Source organism: Pelophylax lessonae (genome assembly GCF_965119305.1).
Source record: "Pelophylax lessonae genome assembly, chromosome: 4".
NCBI lineage: Eukaryota > Metazoa > Chordata > Amphibia > Anura > Ranidae > Pelophylax > Pelophylax lessonae.
Window position 1 is genome coordinate 108,841,690 of NC_138771.1, and position 20,325 is coordinate 108,862,014.

General features: G+C 41.0%; 1 protein-coding gene across 7 annotated transcripts in view; it reads left to right on the forward strand.

Annotated features, from left to right (window-relative positions):
- Nucleotides 1-20,325, forward strand: part of TJP1 (tight junction protein 1) — a 589,472-nt gene that overhangs the window by 508,973 nt on the left and 60,174 nt on the right. For all 7 annotated transcript variants that reach the window (XM_082253421.1, XM_082253420.1, XM_082253423.1 and 4 more), the window contains 3 exons: nucleotides 9,517-9,661; nucleotides 15,319-15,452; nucleotides 18,673-18,778. In XM_082253421.1, coding sequence (XP_082109547.1) covers nucleotides 9,517-9,661; nucleotides 15,319-15,452; nucleotides 18,673-18,778 — 385 coding nt within the window. The remainder of the gene's footprint in view (nucleotides 1-9,516; nucleotides 9,662-15,318; nucleotides 15,453-18,672; nucleotides 18,779-20,325) is intronic.

Sequence of the window (20,325 nt, forward strand, 5' to 3'; positions counted from 1 at the left end):
CAGATGTAATACAGTTACCAACATGCACCTATCAGAATTCGCCATCAAGACCATGAAACTAGACCTAAGAAAATCCTGTTGCATAGCACAACAATATAAGAACCAGTGTCAGGATGGTGAGATCCTCTAGGAGGAGAAACTGACTTAAGAAGAGGTGTCCTCCACCACCATTATAGATTCCAGATATCCACATATTAGTGAGCTACTTTATTTCTGGTTCCTCTCTACTAATATCTTTATGTAAACTTGTTGATACTCAGAATCTCACCATCCTGACACTGGTTCATACATTGCTGTACTATGTGTCAGGAATGGCTTATGTCTTGTTTCAAGGTCTTGATGGTGAGTTCTGATTTGTATCTGTTGCAGTGATGCTTCAGCTGTCCCAGGTTGGCTATGAACCGAGCGAGAACGGAGTGACCACATGACCACTGATCGCTCAGTTCTTCACCTGCTCAGAGCAGAGAGTGGTGACTGTCAGTCACTGCTCTCTGCTACTCCAGCGCCCACAAGAGCAATGGTCATGAGTGGGGTGTGAAGCGCAGCAGCTCTGACTCTGCATGCTGAGGGGCAGAGCCAGCTGTCAATTAGGCAGCTGGGTGGATTCCAACAGTGTGAGAATGGCTTCAGTTCTTTTTGGGGCACCTTCCTATTTTACTAAAAAAAAAAAAAATTGGTACTGCATTGTATTGGTGTGACTAAAAATTAAGTTGAATGTGGGGTGGGGAGGGGATAGGCTCTCACACAGACTACAGAAGGGGACAGGGAGAGAGGGGGGAGATGCAGAGATGCTTAGGAGATAGCTTGATGATGGAGTAAGGTAAACTGACCAGGTTATCCGAGATTGGTAGCCATGCTAAATGTGGTCAGTTTACAGATGGGTGCACAAACAGGCAGGATCACCCAGGTATTGTCCAACATGGAAAGGGACCGTTGACATGACAAAAGCACCGTGCTATATCTTGTGCCATAAAGGGAGAAGAGCATGTTTTTTTAGGGTTACAAGCACTTTAAACAAATTATGTTATATTTTGGGGGTTTTAATCTTCGGGCCTAAAACATGGATTTTAATATGTGTGATAAAAAAAAAAAAGGAAAGGCAGTTGAGAGGAGAAAAAGAGTGCTAGGAACTGTTTTGGGAGCAAGGAATTGCTTTTCTGGGTGTTTCCAATCTTTGTAGGTAAGTTCATCAAATAGGATATGAGGAGGAAATATCTTGGTGGAACATTTATGAGAACCAAGCCTAGACGACATGGTTGGGCAAGTAACTTTAGAATCATCTGGTTTAAGAGTTAAATGCACAGTTAGAAAGGAAACGCTAAAGTGTAGCTGGTGGGGGCTCTCTAGGGAGTAACTCTGCATCTGAGAAACAGTCCTTTGACAGAATCAAAAATACTACGCATTTCTGTGTCCGATTCCGCTGAGTAATGTGGTGAACGTTTAAGCCTTTGCAATCAGGGAGAACAACAGACTACACTAACCTTAATCTTTGAATACCAGAAGAAAATAATGTTTGCTGTGAGACAGGCTTATGATGAAAGCACCTAAATAAGAAGGGGAGGGGGGGCGGGGGGAGATATGGTGCTAATAACCAAAAGGGGGGTGTACTTTTAGAAAAACAAGAGCTACTCAAATCCTCCAGGAACACTCATGGACCCATGCTAGAAATGTACCAGGGTTTAAAAAGTTTGTGTGACCACTTGTACAATTACATCTCTGTGGAATAGGTCATGCAAGGGGCTTGTAGAGAGTGGAAGAAAGAGATTCTCCTTGGCAGTAGGCTGCAGGAAAAAAACAGCCAGTGCACGCGCTCACTAGTCCAGTATCGCATCTTCAAACCAGGCCAAGCAGAGAGTACTGCGGGAGAGTCAAAATGACTGTTTGAGTCTGACAGTGCTCAGCCACCCAAAAACAGCAGTAAAACAGCCCCAAGGTGCAATAAAGAGGGAAGGTTCCCACTAAAATAAAGTACAACGCACAGCATGCAACTTAAAGGTATTTTAAAGAGCTAAAAAAAGATTTAACTTCCTCTCGCATATTGCCTAGGCATATACAGCAGCTTCTGAAGAAATGCCACACACAGCCGAAAGTAGAAAAAAAAGAGAAAAACATCTTAGCCATTAAGCCTGTACACTAACAGTGAGTCTTCAGAGACCGAGACAGGGAAACTGCCACAGCTCTGGTCCCGATACTGTTCAATTAATCCCCAGATAAATGGGACCTGACCTGAATAGCGGGTTCTAGTGCTAACTGCAACATGTATGGGTTGTCACTGACGAACCTGTCAATGTCACTAACCGTGAACTTAATGAACCGGAAATACCTGCGTTAGTTGACTAACTGGAGAGACTTCAAATATTTCCAATATCCAGTATGGATCTACAAGTAGAAAAAAAAATCTTACAATTCAAGCAAATATATAGCAAGATTGGAAAGAGTTTTCCATTTTACTTGGGATACTAAGCAAAACTGAGAAGGTGGGAGAGGTTTAGAGCTGAAACAACTAATCAATAGTGAAAATAGTTGTCAACTACTTTCATAATCAATTAGTTGGTCAGCCAATTAGTTGGCATGCATACAGAATGAAATATTTGTTTACATATCAGAAAATACAATGCAGCAAACATACAGCTATATTATATATTGTTCATACATGTCAGTATACACAGTGCAGCACACATACAGCTCAGTATATTATTCATACATGTCAGTATACACAGTGCAGCACACATACAGCTCAGTATATTGTTCATACATGTCCGTATACACAGTGCAGCACACATACAGCTCAGTATATTGTTCATACATGTCAGTATACACAGTGCAGCACACATACAGCTCAGTACACTGTCCATACATGTCAGTATACACAGTGCAGCACACATACAGCTCAGTACACTGTCCATACATGTCAGTATACACAGTACAGCACACATACAGCTCAGTATATTGTTCATACATGTCAGTATACACAGTGCAGCACACATACAGCTCAGTATATTATTCATACATGTCAGTATACACAGTGCAGCACACATACAGCTCAGTATATTGTTCATACATGTCCGTATACACAGTGCAGCACACATACAGCTCAGTATATTGTTCATACATGTCAGTATACACAGTGCAGCACACATACAGCTCAGTACACTGTCAATACATGTCAGTATACACAGTGCAGCACACATACAGCTCAGTACACTGTCCATACATGTCAGTATACACAGTGCAGCACACATACAGCTCAGTATATTATTCATACATGTCAGTATACACAGTGCAGCACACATACAGCTCAGTATATTATTCATAAATGTCAGTATACACAGTACAGCACACATACAGCTCAGTATATTATTCATACATGTCAGTATACACAGTGCAGCACACATACAGCTCAGTACACTGTCCATACATGTCAGTATACACAGTGCAGCACACATACAGCTCAGTACACTGTCCATACATGTCAGTATACACAGTGCAGCACACATACAGCTCAGTACACTGTCCATACATGTCAGTATACACAGTGCAGCACACATACAGCTCAGTACACTGTCCATACATGTCAGTATACACAGTGCAGCACACATACAGCTCAGTACACTGTCCATACATGTCAGTATACACAGTGCAGCACACATACAGCTCAGTACACTGTCCATACATGTCAGTATACACAGTGCAGCACACATACAGCTCAGTATATTGTTCATACATGTCAGTATACACAGTACAGCACACATACAGCTCAGTATATTATTCATACATGTCAGTATACACAGTGCAGCACACATACAGCTCAGTATATTGTTCATACATGTCAGTATACACAGTGCAGCACACATACAGCTCAGTATATTATTCATACATGTCAGTATACACAGTGCAGCACACATACATGTCAGTATACACAGTACAGCACACATACAGCTCAGTATATTATTCAAACATGTCAGTATACACAGTGCAGCACACATACAGCTCAGTACACTGTCCATACATGTCAGTATACACAGTGCAGCACACATACAGCTCAGTACACTGTCCATACATGTCAGTATACACAGTGCAGCACACATACAGCTCAGTACACTGTCCATACATGTCAGTATACACAGTGCAGCACACATACAGCTCAGTACACTGTCCATACATGTCAGTATACACAGTGCAGCACACATACAGCTCAGTACACTGTCCATACATGTCAGTATACACAGTGCAGCACACATACAGCTCAGTATATTGTTCATACATGTTAGTATACACAGTACAGCACACATACAGCTCAGTATATTGTTCATACATGTCAGTATACACAGTGCAGCACACATACAGCTCAGTATATTGTTCATACATGTCAGTATACACAGTACAGCACACATACAGCTCAGTATATTGTTCATACATGTCAGTATACTCAGTACAGCACACATACAGCTTAGTATATTGTTCATACATGTCAGTATACACAGTGCAGAACACATACAGCTCAGTATATTGTTCATACATGTCAGTATACACAGTACAGCACACATACAGCTCAGTATATTGTTCATACATGTCAGTATACACAGTACAGCACACATACAGCTCAGTATATTGTTCATACATGTCAGTATACTCAGTACTCTGACCATACATGTCAGTATACACAGTACAGCACACATACAGCTCAGTATATTGTTCATACATGTCAGTATACACAGTACAGCACACATACAGCTCAGTATATTGTTCATACATGTCAGTATACACAGTGCAGCACACATACAGCTCAGTATATTGTTCATACATGTCAGTATACACAGTGCAGCACACATACAGCTCAGTATATTGTTCATACATGTCAGTATACACAGTGCAGCACACATACAGCTCAGTATATTGTTCATACATGTCAGTATACACAGTGCAGCACACATACAGCTCAGTATATTGTTCATACATGTCAGTATACACAGTACAGCACACATACAGCTCAGTATATTGTTCATACATGTCAGTATACTCAGTACTCTGCCCATACATGTCAGTATACACAGTGCAGCACACATACAGCTCAGTATATTGTTCATACATGTCAGTATACACAGTACAGCACACATACAGCTCAGTATATTGTTCATACATGTCAGTATACACAGTGCAGCACACATACAGCTCAGTATATTGTTCATACATGTCAGTATACTCAGTACTCTGACCATACATGTCAGTATACACAGTACAGCACACATACAGCTCAGTATATTGTTCATACATGTCAGTATACACAGTACAGCACACATACAGCTCAGTATATTGTTCATACATGTCAGTATACACAGTGCAGCACACATACAGCTCAGTATATTGTTCATACATGTCAGTATACACAGTGCAGCACACATACAGCTCAGTATATTGTTCATACATGTCAGTATACTCAGTACTCTGCCCATACATGTCAGTATACACAGTGCAGCACACATACAGCTCAGTATATTGTTCATACATGTCAGTATACACAGTACAGCACACATACAGCTCAGTATATTGTTCATACATGTCAGTATACACAGTGCAGCACACATACAGCTCAGTATATTGTTCATACATGTCAGTATACTCAGTACTCTGACCATACATGTCAGTATACACAGTACAGCACACATACAGCTCAGTATATTGTTCATACATGTCAGTATACACAGTACAGCACACATACAGCTCAGTATATTGTTCATACATGTCAGTATACACAGTGCAGCACACATACAGCTCAGTATATTGTTCATACATGTCAGTATACACAGTACAGCACACATACAGCTCAGTATATTGTTCATACATGTCAGTATACACAGTACAGCACACATACAGCTCAGTATATTGTTCATACATGTCAGTATACTCAGTACTCTGACCATACATGTCAGTATACACAGTACAGCACACATACAGCTCAGTATATTGTTCATACATGTCAGTATACACAGTACAGCACACATACAGCTCAGTATATTGTTCATACATGTCAGTATACACAGTGCAGCACACATACAGCTCAGTATATTGTTCATACATGTCAGTATACACAGTGCAGCACACATACAGCTCAGTATATTGTTCATACATGTCAGTATACACAGTGCAGCACACATACAGCTCAGTATATTGTTCATACATGTCAGTATACACAGTACAGCACACATACAGCTCAGTATATTGTTCATACATGTCATTATACACAGTACAGCACACATACAGCTCAGTATATTGTTCATACATGTCAGTATACTCCGTACTCTGCCCATACATGTCAGTATACACAGTGCAGCACACATACAGCTCAGTATATTGTTCATACATGTCAGTATACACAGTACAGCACACATACAGCTCAGTATATTGTTCATACATGTCAGTATACACAGTGCAGCACACATACAGCTCAGTATATTGTTCATACATGTCAGTATACTCAGTACTCTGACCATACATGTCAGTATACACAGTACAGCACACATACAGCTCAGTATATTGTTCATACATGTCAGTATACACAGTACAGCACACATACAGCTCAGTATATTGTTCATACATGTCAGTATACACAGTGCAGCACACATACAGCTCAGTATATTGTTCATACATGTCAGTATACACAGTGCAGCACACATACAGCTCAGTATATTGTTCATACATGTCAGTATACTCAGTACTCTGCCCATACATGTCAGTATACACAGTGCAGCACACATACAGCTCAGTATATTGTTCATACATGTCAGTATACACAGTACAGCACACATACAGCTCAGTATATTGTTCATACATGTCAGTATACACAGTGCAGCACACATACAGCTCAGTATATTGTTCATACATGTCAGTATACTCAGTACTCTGACCATACATGTCAGTATACACAGTACAGCACACATACAGCTCAGTATATTGTTCATACATGTCAGTATACACAGTACAGCACACATACAGCTCAGTATATTGTTCATACATGTCAGTATACACAGTGCAGCACACATACAGCTCAGTATATTGTTCATACATGTCAGTATACACAGTGCAGCACACATACAGCTCAGTTTATTGTTCATACATGTCAGTATACACAGTGCAGCACACATACAGCTCAGTATATTGTTCATACATGTCAGTATACACAGTACAGCACACATACAGCTCAGTATATTGTTCATACATGTCAGTATACACAGTACAGCACACATACAGCTCAGTATATTGTTCATACATGTCAGTATACACAGTGCAGCACACATACAGCTCAGTATATTGTTCATACATGTCAGTATACACAGTGCAGCACACATACAGCTCAGTATATTGTTCATACATGTCAGTATACACAGTACAGCACACATACAGCTCAGTACACTGTCCATACATGTCAGTATACACAGTACAGCACACATACAGCTCAGTACACTGTCCATACATGTCAGTATACACAGTACAGCACACATACAGCTCAGTACACTGTCCATACATGTCAGTATACACAGTACAGCACACATACAGCTCAGTACACTGTCCATACATGTCAGTATACACAGTACAGCACACATACAGCTCAGTACACTGTCCATACATGTCAGTATACACAGTACAGCACACATACAGCTCAGTATATTGTTCATACATGTCAGTATACTCAGTACTCTGACCATACATGTCAGTATACACAGTACAGCACACATACAGCTCAGTATATTGTTCATACATGTCAGTATACACAGTACAGCACACATACAGCTCAGTATATTGTTCATACATGTCAGTATACACAGTGCAGCACACATACAGCTCAGTATATTGTTCATACATGTCAGTATACACAGTGCAGCACACATACAGCTCAGTATATTGTTCATACATGTCAGTATACACAGTGCAGCACACATACAGCTCAGTATATTGTTCATACATGTCAGTATACACAGTGCAGCACACATACAGCTCAGTATATTGTTCATACATGTCAGTATACTCAGTACTCTGACCATACATGTCAGTATACACAGTACAGCACACATACAGCTCAGTATATTGTTCATACATGTCAGTATACACAGTACAGCACACATACAGCTCAGTACACTGTCCATACATGTCAGTATACACAGTACAGCACACATACAGCTCAGTACACTGTCCATACATGTCAGTAGGAAAACATTTGCAAGTAAGTGGGTGTCAAGGCTGATGGCGGCACAATTGCCACATCCCAAAATTATACAATACAAAAAGCACAAAAAGTCCCACAGGGATTTCTAGGGCATAGGCCAGCCATGCAAGTAGGTAAAACTAGTAGTAATACTACTTTACTTTACCTACTTCTTTGGCTGGCCTATGCCCTAAAAATCCCTGTGGGACTGTTTGTGCTTTTTGTAATACATGTCAGTAAGTGTCTGAGAACTCATGAATGTGCGCCATCACTCCTGACTCCTCACCTCTTCTGAGTGTCCCCATAGCGAGCCACTTGCTATGGTAGCACTTGTGCGGGCTCGCTCCCGAGCTGCGTTCTGTGTGTTATTGACACAGACAGCACGGCTCGGCCCTGCCCCCCCCCCCGCTCTCTCCTGGCTGTGACTGATAGCAGCGGGAGCCAATGGCTCCTACTGCTGCCTTAATCTTCAGTGAGGAGAGAGACACTGCTTGGGGCACAGCACTGGATCAAGTTGGGGCTCAGGTAAGTCTAAGGGAAGGCTGAGGGGGGAGCTAAAAAACCTTCTAACTTTAGAAACACTTTAAGTTTACTGAGCACAGCCAGGTTATACCTGTGCTTGGTTTCAAAACATTGGCATACCTATTGTTGAATTGCTTTAAAACTGCCTTCAGTCTCAGAATGACAAAGGTTACAACCCTCGACCTTTTTAAATGCATAAATTTTAAAATGATTGTAAAGTCTTGTTTTTTTTTTTTTTTTTATGCAATAAAAATAAACATGTTATTACCTCCTCTGTTCAGTTGGTTTTGCACAGAGCAGCCTGGATCCTCCTCTTCTCGGGTCCCTCCTTCAGCTCTCCTGGCCCCTCCCTCCTTTTGAGTGCCCCCACAGCAAGCAGTTTGCTATGAGGGCACCCGCGCCGAGGCACAGCTCCGTGTATCCATTCAGACACAGAGCTGCAAATCGGACCTACCCCCTCTCTCTCCTCATTGGCTAACTGACTTTGACAGCAGTGGGAGCCAGTGGCGCCGCTGCTGTGTCTTAGCTAACGAGGGGGGGGGGGGGAGTCCCGGACGGCTGAGACAGCCGTGGACATCGCTGAATGGAGATGGGGCACAGGTAAGTATTAGGGGGGCTGAAAGGGGGGCTGCAACACACAGGTTTTTTTTTTTATCTTAATGCATAGAATGCATTAAGATAAAACCTTCTGACTTTACGACTCCTTTAGTGTTAAGCTTTTATTTTGTCAAGCATTTTGCGTACTCCTTTCTTATTGGGCATTTCCACTAAAAAAGCTTATTTTACTTTCCCAGACATTTCAGAAATTCAGTCGCTGACATCAGATCATTCCAATCGTTCACATGACCGGCCCCGCCGCAGCCGTTCACGGTCTCCTGACCAGAGATCGGAGCCTTCAGACCATTCCAGACATTCTCCACAACAGCACAGTAACAGCAGGTGATGGCTTCATTAGTCTTTGTTTTGTGTTTGGAGCTTTAATGCATACGTTTTATATATTTTATATGGTACATCGTTTCTTTTTCATCTTCTGAAATCTTTTAGCATAAAATAAAATATTTTGGCTAGATTTCTTTGGTTATACATATTTAAAGTTGAGAAACAAATGCTTGAGGGTATAGGTGAGCTAATCTATTCTGAATATAGGGCGAATGTACAATTTCTGCTCTGGTGTTCTCCATATTGAGCACATCATCCTGACATATCACAGATGTTGGGAATCTAAGCACACTGCCAGAACACATACACTTTCTGCAATAACACCTTTCATGACTCATGGGAAAAGCAGCTATAATTTTGTACAAGTTGTCACCTAGAAACAAAGACAGATTGCTAGCTTAGCCCCACATAATTCCTGCAAATTCAGGAGGTGATATTCCATCTACTGTTCACAACTGAATATTTAACTTCAAAAAAAGCATCCTATCCTGTACTAGTCTATTTTGCAGCCTTAAAGTGTTACTAAACCCAGGACTCTGCATTCACTATATCTGATCTTCCACATACCATGGGAACACATTTATTTTAGTAAATATAAACTGCTAAATACCCTTTCTCATCAGCAGTATATAGCAGTCTTGTGACTTCTATCAGTGTCTGGTTAAAGCTTGTAGGAGTTTTCATTCTCCTCTGACTGCCCTAAGAGGCTGCATGACCTCTGATCCTCTGTCTGGACTGTGCTGATTGGCCCTGTGCTGATCACATACACCGTCCCGTGAACAAAAAACTCTCTAGTAATACACACCAAATGGAGCATGTGCAGAGGACCTCCTAGTGCTCTGTTCTATCAGGAGATGGATTGGGGACAGTAAAAGAAGGGGAGGATCAGAGAAGACCCTATCAAACAGTCTTTTTACACAATGCGATGGATTAAGCCCTTAGGTTCCACAGTGAGTATACCAGGCATGCTTTACTGAATATGCAGACTGATTTTAATATTGTTGGTTTAGTAACACTTTAACATTGCTTCTGGAATTTTATATGGCCTCTTTTTTCTGCCTTTTTTCTAGCTATATGTTACTGAAGTAATGTAAAGTTTTACATTGGTTAGCCCCTTCTTTAAGTTTTCTGAATGTTTCTGGTTATTTAGTCAGTTGTCTTCAAATTTTAGCCTTTAAGAACTATTTCTACACTTTTTCTTTTTTTCCTGGATTGTTGTTTATTATTGATCTCTTCTGTTCCTAACCCCTATCTGTCCCACCAGTGTAAATTGCCATCTTTCTGGCACAGGGGACTGCCTGGGAGGATATTCACGTTGTTTCTTCTGTGTAGCTCCACACTCCAAAGATCATTGTGATCGCTGTGGTGTGTTCTATTCAGTTACCATTCTCAGTGTTTCTGTGAATTGTGACCCTCAATTAGGTCTTCAATCCAGTGGCACAGTGTATTGTTGCATATCCCCAACTCCTCCATTACGTGAGCTATAACCCCTACTTCACTTCAAGCTGTCAAAATCCTAATACAGTAGGACTCTCTCCCCGATCTACATGTGCTACAGGCAGAGAACGCAAAATCTGTTGTGCATTAAACTTGCTAAAACTGAATTTTTCAAATTTTTTGGCTGTTTCCCTTTTTAAAAATATATCCAGGATATTTTTCAAAACCAATCATTAAAAACAAAGTGCAGGCTTTAAAAAAACATACAAACAAAAAAACAACATCCATACTTGCCTGGGTTTGCAGCATCAGTCCCCCACAACCTGTAAGACCAAGAACTGAGTAATCAAAAACCACTGATCGCTCAGTTCATCCGCCTTCAGTGGGTAGAGAGCTGGTGACAGTCACCAGCTCTCTGCTCTGTTCCTCCAGCTCTCACTGAAATGCCAGGCTGTGAAGGTTGTAGTAGCAGCTGGCTCAGGCTCTCGGCAGTGCGCTGAAATGCTGAGCCAGCTGCCAGTCCAGGCATCTTGGTGGATTCTGACATTAAAGTTGGAATCTGCCCAGAGCCTGGACTGGTGAAATAACCACAGCTGGTGAAGTGACCGCAGAGCCTGGACAAGTGAAGTGACCGCAGCTGACAGCGGACTTTAGCTCATTGTCGGCTGAATGCGGGTCACAGGAACGAAGTGCACTCCTGTGACGTGGGGCCAAAAGAGCTATGGCCCTACTTCGCCTTTTAAGGAAAAGCATTAAAAATCTAGGTCAAAATAATTTTTGTTTGCAAAACTGTTGAAATGTTTTTAAGGACTTGTCTTGCACTGGACCTGCGAGGGTTAAAGTGGTAGTAAAGTCCCATTCGACACTTCAACCTACAGGTAAGCTTATACTAAAACTTACCTGTAGGTACAAGGAATATCTCCTAAACGTGCAGCGTCTCTGAAGCTGGCGATGTCACCGGCGCATGCTCTCTGAAGGAACAGCATACCCTTGCTGTTCCTTTAGAGCCCTATGCCGATGTTAGTGCGGCTCAGGCATTCAAAGCACTGGATGAAGATGGAAAGCCCTGTCAGCGGTGACAGTGTGCTGCTGGAGGGCTTCGTTTCAAGGTAAGTCTTTAATAATGTGCTAGTATGCAGTGCATACTAGCACATTATGACTTTACCTTGCAGGGAGAAGATTATTAGTTTTTTTAGTGAACTTTACTCCTGCTTTAAAAATTACCGTAATCTCATCATCCAAAAGACTTGAGAGAATTGGAGAGGTTGCTAGTGCTCTAATGTGTATTTCATGTTGGTTAATACACTGTGCAATAAAAAAGGGGGATCTGGGTACCGGTTTACCTCTGATCCTAGGACTATTGACATCTGTATGTATGTATACCTGTATGTTTTCCTGTAGGACTCCCTTCATAGCACCTAATGAAAAGGTCCACACACTTGCTTTCTGAAGCACTCTCTGCAGGTTGAACTGCTTGGTTCATGAGAGTATGCATTTATTTGGATATACTTTCCCATGGACCAGACTTAAAGTGGTTGTAAACCCCCCTGTAATGTTTTTTACCTATAGATAAGCCTATAGTAAGGATCACCTATAGGTACTGTAAAGATCTCCTAAACTTGCACCGTTTAGGAGATATTTACATTGCATGCAGCTGATGATGTCATGGGCGCATGCGGCGAAAGGCCGCCCGTGCCGTTTCTTCAGAGCCTTGTGCCATGACCAAGTCTGCAGACCTGGAAGGAAGACAGGCGAAGATGGATGCAGCCTCCAGTGGGCTTTGTTTTCACATAATGTGCTAGTATGAGATGCATGCTAGTACATGATGCATTTAGTTTTGCAGGTAAATAAAAGAAAAAAAAAAAATTTTTCCAGACTTACTCTTTAAAATTCAGAAATTAGAAAATAAATAAATCCACTTTTGCTTTATTTGGTGAAGAAAATAGCAAATTAGCAGTCCTAGTGTTTGGACAGCATTGCTTTGCTGAACAAGATGCATTCTTGCTTTTCCTTCTCGGCCTTTTAGGATTCGTCATAAGTTGTTTTATTACAATCTGCGGTGTATTCATGTGCCAACCTATTGTAGCATACAAAACATTCCACCCATGTTTAAAAAATCACTGGCTTTATCTTTCCAAACAGGCCTGTTCCCTGTTGACTCTGAATGACTAGAAAAATGTTGTTATCTTTTCTGGAACATGCTTCCTGTAATTATAGTTAATAAAGGACAACAAGGTTATGAGCTGTCTTTCCAGAATGATGGCATTGTCAGCCTTGTATTGCATTTGAATGCTGGTAAAACAATGACAGATATAATAAAAGCAAATTTGTGAAAATGATTGGCAGCTTTGTCACCGTGTGACTGCTGAGTTTCTTCCCCCTTTATGCTTGTTAACTCTGATAGTGTGATCACATCTTATTCGTGACAGCCTGACGGAATAAGCTAGGGTTTGTTTTGAATTTGACCTTCACATTATGTGCCTGCACGGGATTCCAAAGGCATATGTGGAATGGTGACGCATTTATATATTTAATAAGACCAAGAATCTAGAAATGTAATATTCTATGCTATCCATTATTCAGGTAATGGTAAGGAATAGTCATTTTCACCTTGACAAGTTTGCTAGTTTTTTACCTTTTGCAGCAGTGAGATCACATTTTTTTGAGATTATTTCATATCATTCTGATATCCCAGCTTGCCTAGTCTTATGCTTCCATGGTCTATCTGCCAGAATCTATTCTGGTGGATGACAATCCATGCACCTAAACGTAAAGTAGAGCAAGCTGCTGCTGCAGATGGGTAGGCGATCGTGGAGCAGCTGTGGTCTCGAGGGCAAAAAAACAAGGTCCATAAGAGGTATTAGAAGTTGAGGGTTGATTTGTTAGTATTTTTTTTTTTTAACCACTCTAAGACCAGAAGGATTTGCCCCTTTAATGACCAGGCCATATTTTGCGATTCGGCACTGTTACTTTAATGGACAATTGCGCGGTCGTGCGACGCTGTACTTAAAAAAAAAAATTGATGTCCTTTTTTCCCCACAAATAGAGCTTTCTTTTGGTGGTATTTGATCACCTGTGCGATGTAAAAATCCAAATTTTTTAACATTTTAGGCCAATTTGTTTTCTGCTACATATTTTTGGTAAAAAAAAAAAAAAAAAAATCGCAATAAGCGTATTTTGATTGGTTTGCGCAAAAGTTTTAGTGTCTACTAACTACGGGAAAGATTTATGTCGTTTTTTTTTTTTTTTTTACTAGTAATGGCGGTGACCTGTGATTTTTTGTGGGACTGCGAGATTGTGGCGGACAGATCGGACCACTAACTGACATTTTTGACACTTTTGGGGCATTACTACAGTAATCAGTGCTAAAAATATGCACTGTTACTGTAATAATGCCTTCGGCTGGGAAGGGGTTAACCCTGTGGGTGATCAATGGGTTAAATGTGAGCCTAGGGGAGTGATTCTAACTGGCTTCTGAAATGACCGTAGAGACATGTGATCCTATATAGAAGGATCACACGGGCTCTATGATCATTCCAGGGAGAAGAATGGTCAGCTGTGTTTACAACAGCCGACCGTCCTTCTCTCTCAGCGGGGAGCGATCGTGGGTGTCAGGCGGCAATCGGAGCCGCCTGCCCGCTGCATCGGCTTCCCTGCTGACGAGCAGCTATAAGTCGGTTCCCGCAGGAGCGGCTGCCTGCCGCAGCATAACTGCAGCAGGCGGTCGTAAAGCGGTTAAGCAACTCAGCAGCTACATCAATAACCTTGTCTCAAAATACCAACCAAATCATTCTCTATATTCTTCCCAGGACTTCCTGCTTTTTAGCTCCCTTGTCACCTCCTCCCATACTTGCAGTATTTCTCCTCCAGAGTCTTCCCCATCCTATGGGAACTCCCTACCTCAATCTGTCCGACTATCTCCTACTCTGTCCACTTTTAGGCGATCCCTGAAAACCCTTCTCTTCAAAAAAGCCTATCTAGCAACTATACTTTAATTTACTGCCTTTTGTATCACTTGACCCTCCCTCTTAGATTGTAAGCTCTAATGAGCAGGGTCCTCTGATTCTTCTTATATTGAATTGTATTGTAAATGTACTGTTTCCCCTCGTGTTGTAAAGCGCTGCACAAACTGTTGGCGCTATATAAATTCTGTGTATTAAAATAACTGGTAAAGGCCTCATTATCATCCACCCAATACTAACGCTTTACTTATTTTGCAGCACGCGGAGTAGAGAGGAGGATAGAGTATCAAAGCCTGGAGTATCTACACCTGTGAAGAATACAAACAGCGCACCCCTAGCCAGAGCAGCAGATGATCTGGACAGAGCAGAAAAGACGACACCTCCCTTACCAGGTGATAAATTTACTCATTTCTCTAGCATGACCACCAGAAACTGGAAATATTTCTGTGAAGTGCCACAGGGCCTTATATCCCAGAGCAGCTTTATTCTGTGTGAAGGGATATCTTCTGCTCCACCTCTGGTCCAGCTGTTCTAACTTTTACTCAGCTGACAATAGGTGCTCCCATTTTCCCTAAGGAATACACTAGAGGGTAATTTACATGGAAATTGACTGTCACAAATCCGTACTTTTTGACACTTTTTTTTTTTTTTTTAGGATGCACCAAGAATAGTGCACAAAACAAAATTGTGTCCAGTTGTGATGAAACTTGGGTTTGTCATAATGAATTGTTTCCTCTACCATGTGCACCACTTCCTAAAGCTTTAAAACCGAAAAATCTTCAGAGGCATTTTTTTAACCACTTGCCGACCAGCTGCTGTAATTATACTGCGCAGGTCGGCTCTGTTACCCAAAACGACGTACATGTACTTCGTTTCATGTAGCAGTTAGTGGGGGCGCACACGCCGATTGGCTAGAAGGGGAGCCAATCAGCGGGTGCAGCAGACGTGATGTCCGCTGGGCTCCTGGGATCCCCCCCCAAAAGTGTCAGGTGTCCGATCTGTCCACCACAATGTCGCAGTCCCGCTAAAAATTGCTGATCGCAGCCATTGTTAATGGAAAAAAATAAATAAATAAAAATAACATAAATCTTTCCTCTAGTTTGTAGATGCGATAACTTTTGCGCAAACCAATCAAAATACACTTATTGACATTTTTTTTACCAAAAATATGTATCGGAATATATATTGGCCTAAAATGAAGAAAAAATTTGATTTTTTAATTTTTTTTATTGGGAATGTTTTATAGCAGAATTGTCGCTCTTTTTTTGTTTATAATGCAAAAAATAAAAATCGCAGAGGTGATCAAATACCACCAAAAGAAAGCTCTATTAGTGGGAATAAAAGGACATCAATTTTATTTGGGCACAATGTCGCATGACCTCACAATTGTCAGTTGAAATAACGCAGTGCCCTTTTTAAAAAAATGGCCTGGTTATTAAGTGGTTAATGGCCGCTATATTACATTAACCACCTAAGCTTCAGCAATGTACCCTTCAGTTAAAGTTTGGCTCTCTTGTAAAAGCAATTCTAGTGGCCAACTAGCCGCTGGTTCACTTTTACAAGCAGCAGGAGGTGACGCCCCCCCCCCCCCCCCACCTCTCCCGCTGTCTTTCACAGCTTTACTGTGATCACCTGTCCCACCGGGATTCCTGATCGACCAGCCGGCACTTCCGCTGGCTGATCATAGAGCCCAACAAGGACCAGATCAGCTTTGTTATGTTGGGTTTTATGATCTAGTTACTGATCTGTGTGATCAAATGCTCTTAAGGGCAGAGGAAGGAACTGGGGTCAGATCTCTCCATAAAGAGTACCTATCACATGGCCTTTTGTTGTCACAAGGGATGTTTACATTCCTTGTGACAGCAATGAAAGCAATCCAAAAATATTGAAAGCGACCGTGTAAAAAAAAAATTAAAGTTCCCGTCCTTCCATGCTTGCGCCCAGATCATGGGCAGTATTTCCAGCTCCAGAACTGTGAGGTAACCTGTAAAGGCTTTAAACCATCTCCTAAATATAGTAAAATTGTTGTCGTGTGTCGCCGCTTCAAGGGTGTGTGCAATTTTTCAAGTATTTACTTGGTGTAAACATCATCTTTTACCAAAAAAGTTGGGTTATGTATTGTTGTTTTTGCATTAAATGTCAAAACAGTGTATTTTTCCCAACAAAATTGCATTTGGAAAAACCGTTGCGCAAAAATATGTGACATAAACATTTCCAAACCCACCAATTTGTTTTCTAGGGCCTCTACTTTAAAAAATATATAATGTTTGAGGATTCTAAGAAATTTTCTATATAAAAGTACTGATTATTGCAAAAAGTGGCAGAAAAGTCCTGGTTTTCAAGTGGTTAAGGCACTATCCATAAATATATAATTTTAATCGTTGTGACTCAAAAGAATTGAAATTCTGTATTACCTGCATTAATTCCTCAACAGAGACTGTCTCTTGCCAGTATATTTTTTCAGATATATTCCAGCTGTTAAAGTTGTAAAGTATTGCTATGTTTTAGTGGTAGTTCCCTTTAAATAGACTTGAAATAATTACGCATGTCAAGGACGGGTCATAAAGTTCTGAAGTTAATCTTAAATGATTTATGTGCCAATTTAGCCTTGGGATCCTGGCTAAGGGTTGTTAAAGTGAAATCATTTTGTAGCTTTAAATAGATTTGCATTGAGTTTTGCCTTCAATTACTTATTTTTTGGATTTTTGTTTTTGCACTGAAATCAGAGTGCACACCTACTTACTTTCTGTGAAAAATTATTTGCTGACCTTAAAGAGGAGTTTCACCCTCCCCCCCTATTTTTTTTTTTTTTTTTATTCTTTTGCTCACTTACCTGATGCTGGGAAAGCCACAGTTGAGATACTCACCCACACTGAGGATCCAGCATTGTCCTGCTGGGTTCCTCTTCTCTGCAACTGCTGCTGGGTCCTTCGCCACCATGTTTCTTTGTGATGTCATCAGAATCCTGCACCGCCTCTTCCGGGTTCTGTCTAAAAAAAACCCCCAAAAACAGTGGGCAGGTTGCAGAAGAGCCAAGTCACAAAAATGGGTGAAGATCCCTTTTAAAGACAGCTATTTACAATTCAAGCAAATCTGTCAGACGTTCTAACCATATGAAGTAATCTCAAAATTCAAGACTCGGTATCTCCATGTGTTTAACAGTAAAGTAATTATAAGATCTTTTCCTGAAGTGTGCCCTGGGTATACTTGCCAGATCTCGGTTTTAGACTGGTCAGTTCCAAAGCCTGCCCCAGCTCACCCCACACTGCAGTGCGGCACCTCTCAATAGGTTGCCAAGGTCAGCATTACACTGTGGATGAGCTGATGACATGATTACACTTCAGCATTTATATTACATCTTTATGTGTTTTGTAGGATTTACATACACATCGCAAGTTAATGATGCAAAGGATTTGCATTGTTGGATCCCCTGCAAATACAGCAGGACAATGATGCCGTACATATCAGTGAAGACAGGAATCCTGTTCAAGGCTAAATCTGATTGAATTCTTCTGTTTTTGCTTTTAATTATAGGCACATATTGTTTGATATCATTTTAGTAGAAGTTAATAACTGTTAATTCCACACCCTATTTTTGTTTTCCCCTTTTAGAGCCAAAACCTGTGTATGCCCAGTCAGGACAGCCTGATGTAGACCTACCTGTCAGTCCATCTGATGGACCTTTTCCCAACTCCACACATGAAGATGGCATGCTACGGTAAGGGAGATCCTGCTTGATTGTAGTAGCCCCTTCTCTTTTTCCCACAGAAAAAAATTGGTAATAGAAACCAAGTCAATGCTCATAGGCCGCTGTATTCTAGGGATATTATAAGTACTGCTATAGCTCTGTCAAGATAAAAGAATAATGACCTGATAGCGTAAAACAATCCCCATTTGAAAGGTTTTCGACAAGTAAAAATGTCCTCTTGGAGGGACTGCCAAAGCTCATAGCTCCCAGCTCCTTGTATTTTCAGTGGACATTATGTTGCCTTCCTGAAGAATGAACAGGTCAGCAGGGGGAGAAATGTCCCATAATATCTACTTTCTTCTCTTTGTCTTTTTATTTTTTAATTATTATGTTTAAGTCCTTCACTTCAGGAAACTGCAAGAAATGAGTTCTTTATACATTTGAGGTTGAATCCCCATGAATGACCGTTTGTACTATTTAGCTCCCCACAGGGGTTAACCCCCAACCCTAACCTTTGACCCCTAACCCTAGACCTATGACCCCTAAGTGGGGTATATTCGGCTGTCCTAATGGATCTCCACTTTGTGTCTCCCACCCTAAAACCCCTACCTTTCCCAGAACCTGCTCGGTTTGTCTGATTGGACAGGCATCGAGCTAATTCAAACACTAACCCTAAAAATTTGTATCGCTCGCGACATAAAGAATTTTGCGCTCGCTTTCACAAGGTGTTTATTATGGCTCATCCAAAATGTAGGAGTTTGCTGGCAGGGCTGTCTCAACGCACAGCCATCCCTGGGCTTTACCCAGGGGCTCCTGCAGGTACCCCCCTCCCCCAATCACAGTTTTTATTTTCAGGCGCTTTGCAGAAATTAACAAAGAACCCCGTAGACAGAGCATCTTACTGCTGCTTGTCTGGGCGGGATGTGTATGGCCCGGACTCATCCTTTTTTTTCATCCCATGTGATCAGAACAGTACACATCCCACCCACACAAGCAGCAACAGTACAATGCTTTGACTGGGGCATTCTCCCTTAACCCCTGCAGAGCGCCAGGAACTTGGTGGGGGGAGAGTGTAGAGGTGGGAAATAGCAATTCAGATTGTATACTTAGTAGAGGTGCATGGAATGGAAATTTTGGTGCGAAACTGAAAATTCAGGATGCACTTGGCCGAAAGGGAAAAATTACAGATTTTAATATATATATATATATATATATATATATATATATATATATATATATATATATATATATATATAATTTTTTTTTTTTTTTTTACATATAATTGTACTATATTTTACTTTTTAATTAATATCATGGATTTATTGTCTGACTTTAGCACAAGAAAAGCTCAAGACAAATGCATTCCTTTAAATTCTATATTTGTCCTCGCATTTGTCCATTGCACTTCGGTTGTGGTGTTATAAACCTTGCTTGCTGCATTTTTGGTCAGTTAAAAGAATCACACCAAAAACGCACCTCCCGGTTGAAATGCATTGAAAACACAGCAAGAACGCATTAATAACGCACCCATGTTGCGTTTTTGATGCAATTTGTGAGTCACATGACCTATGAAAAAA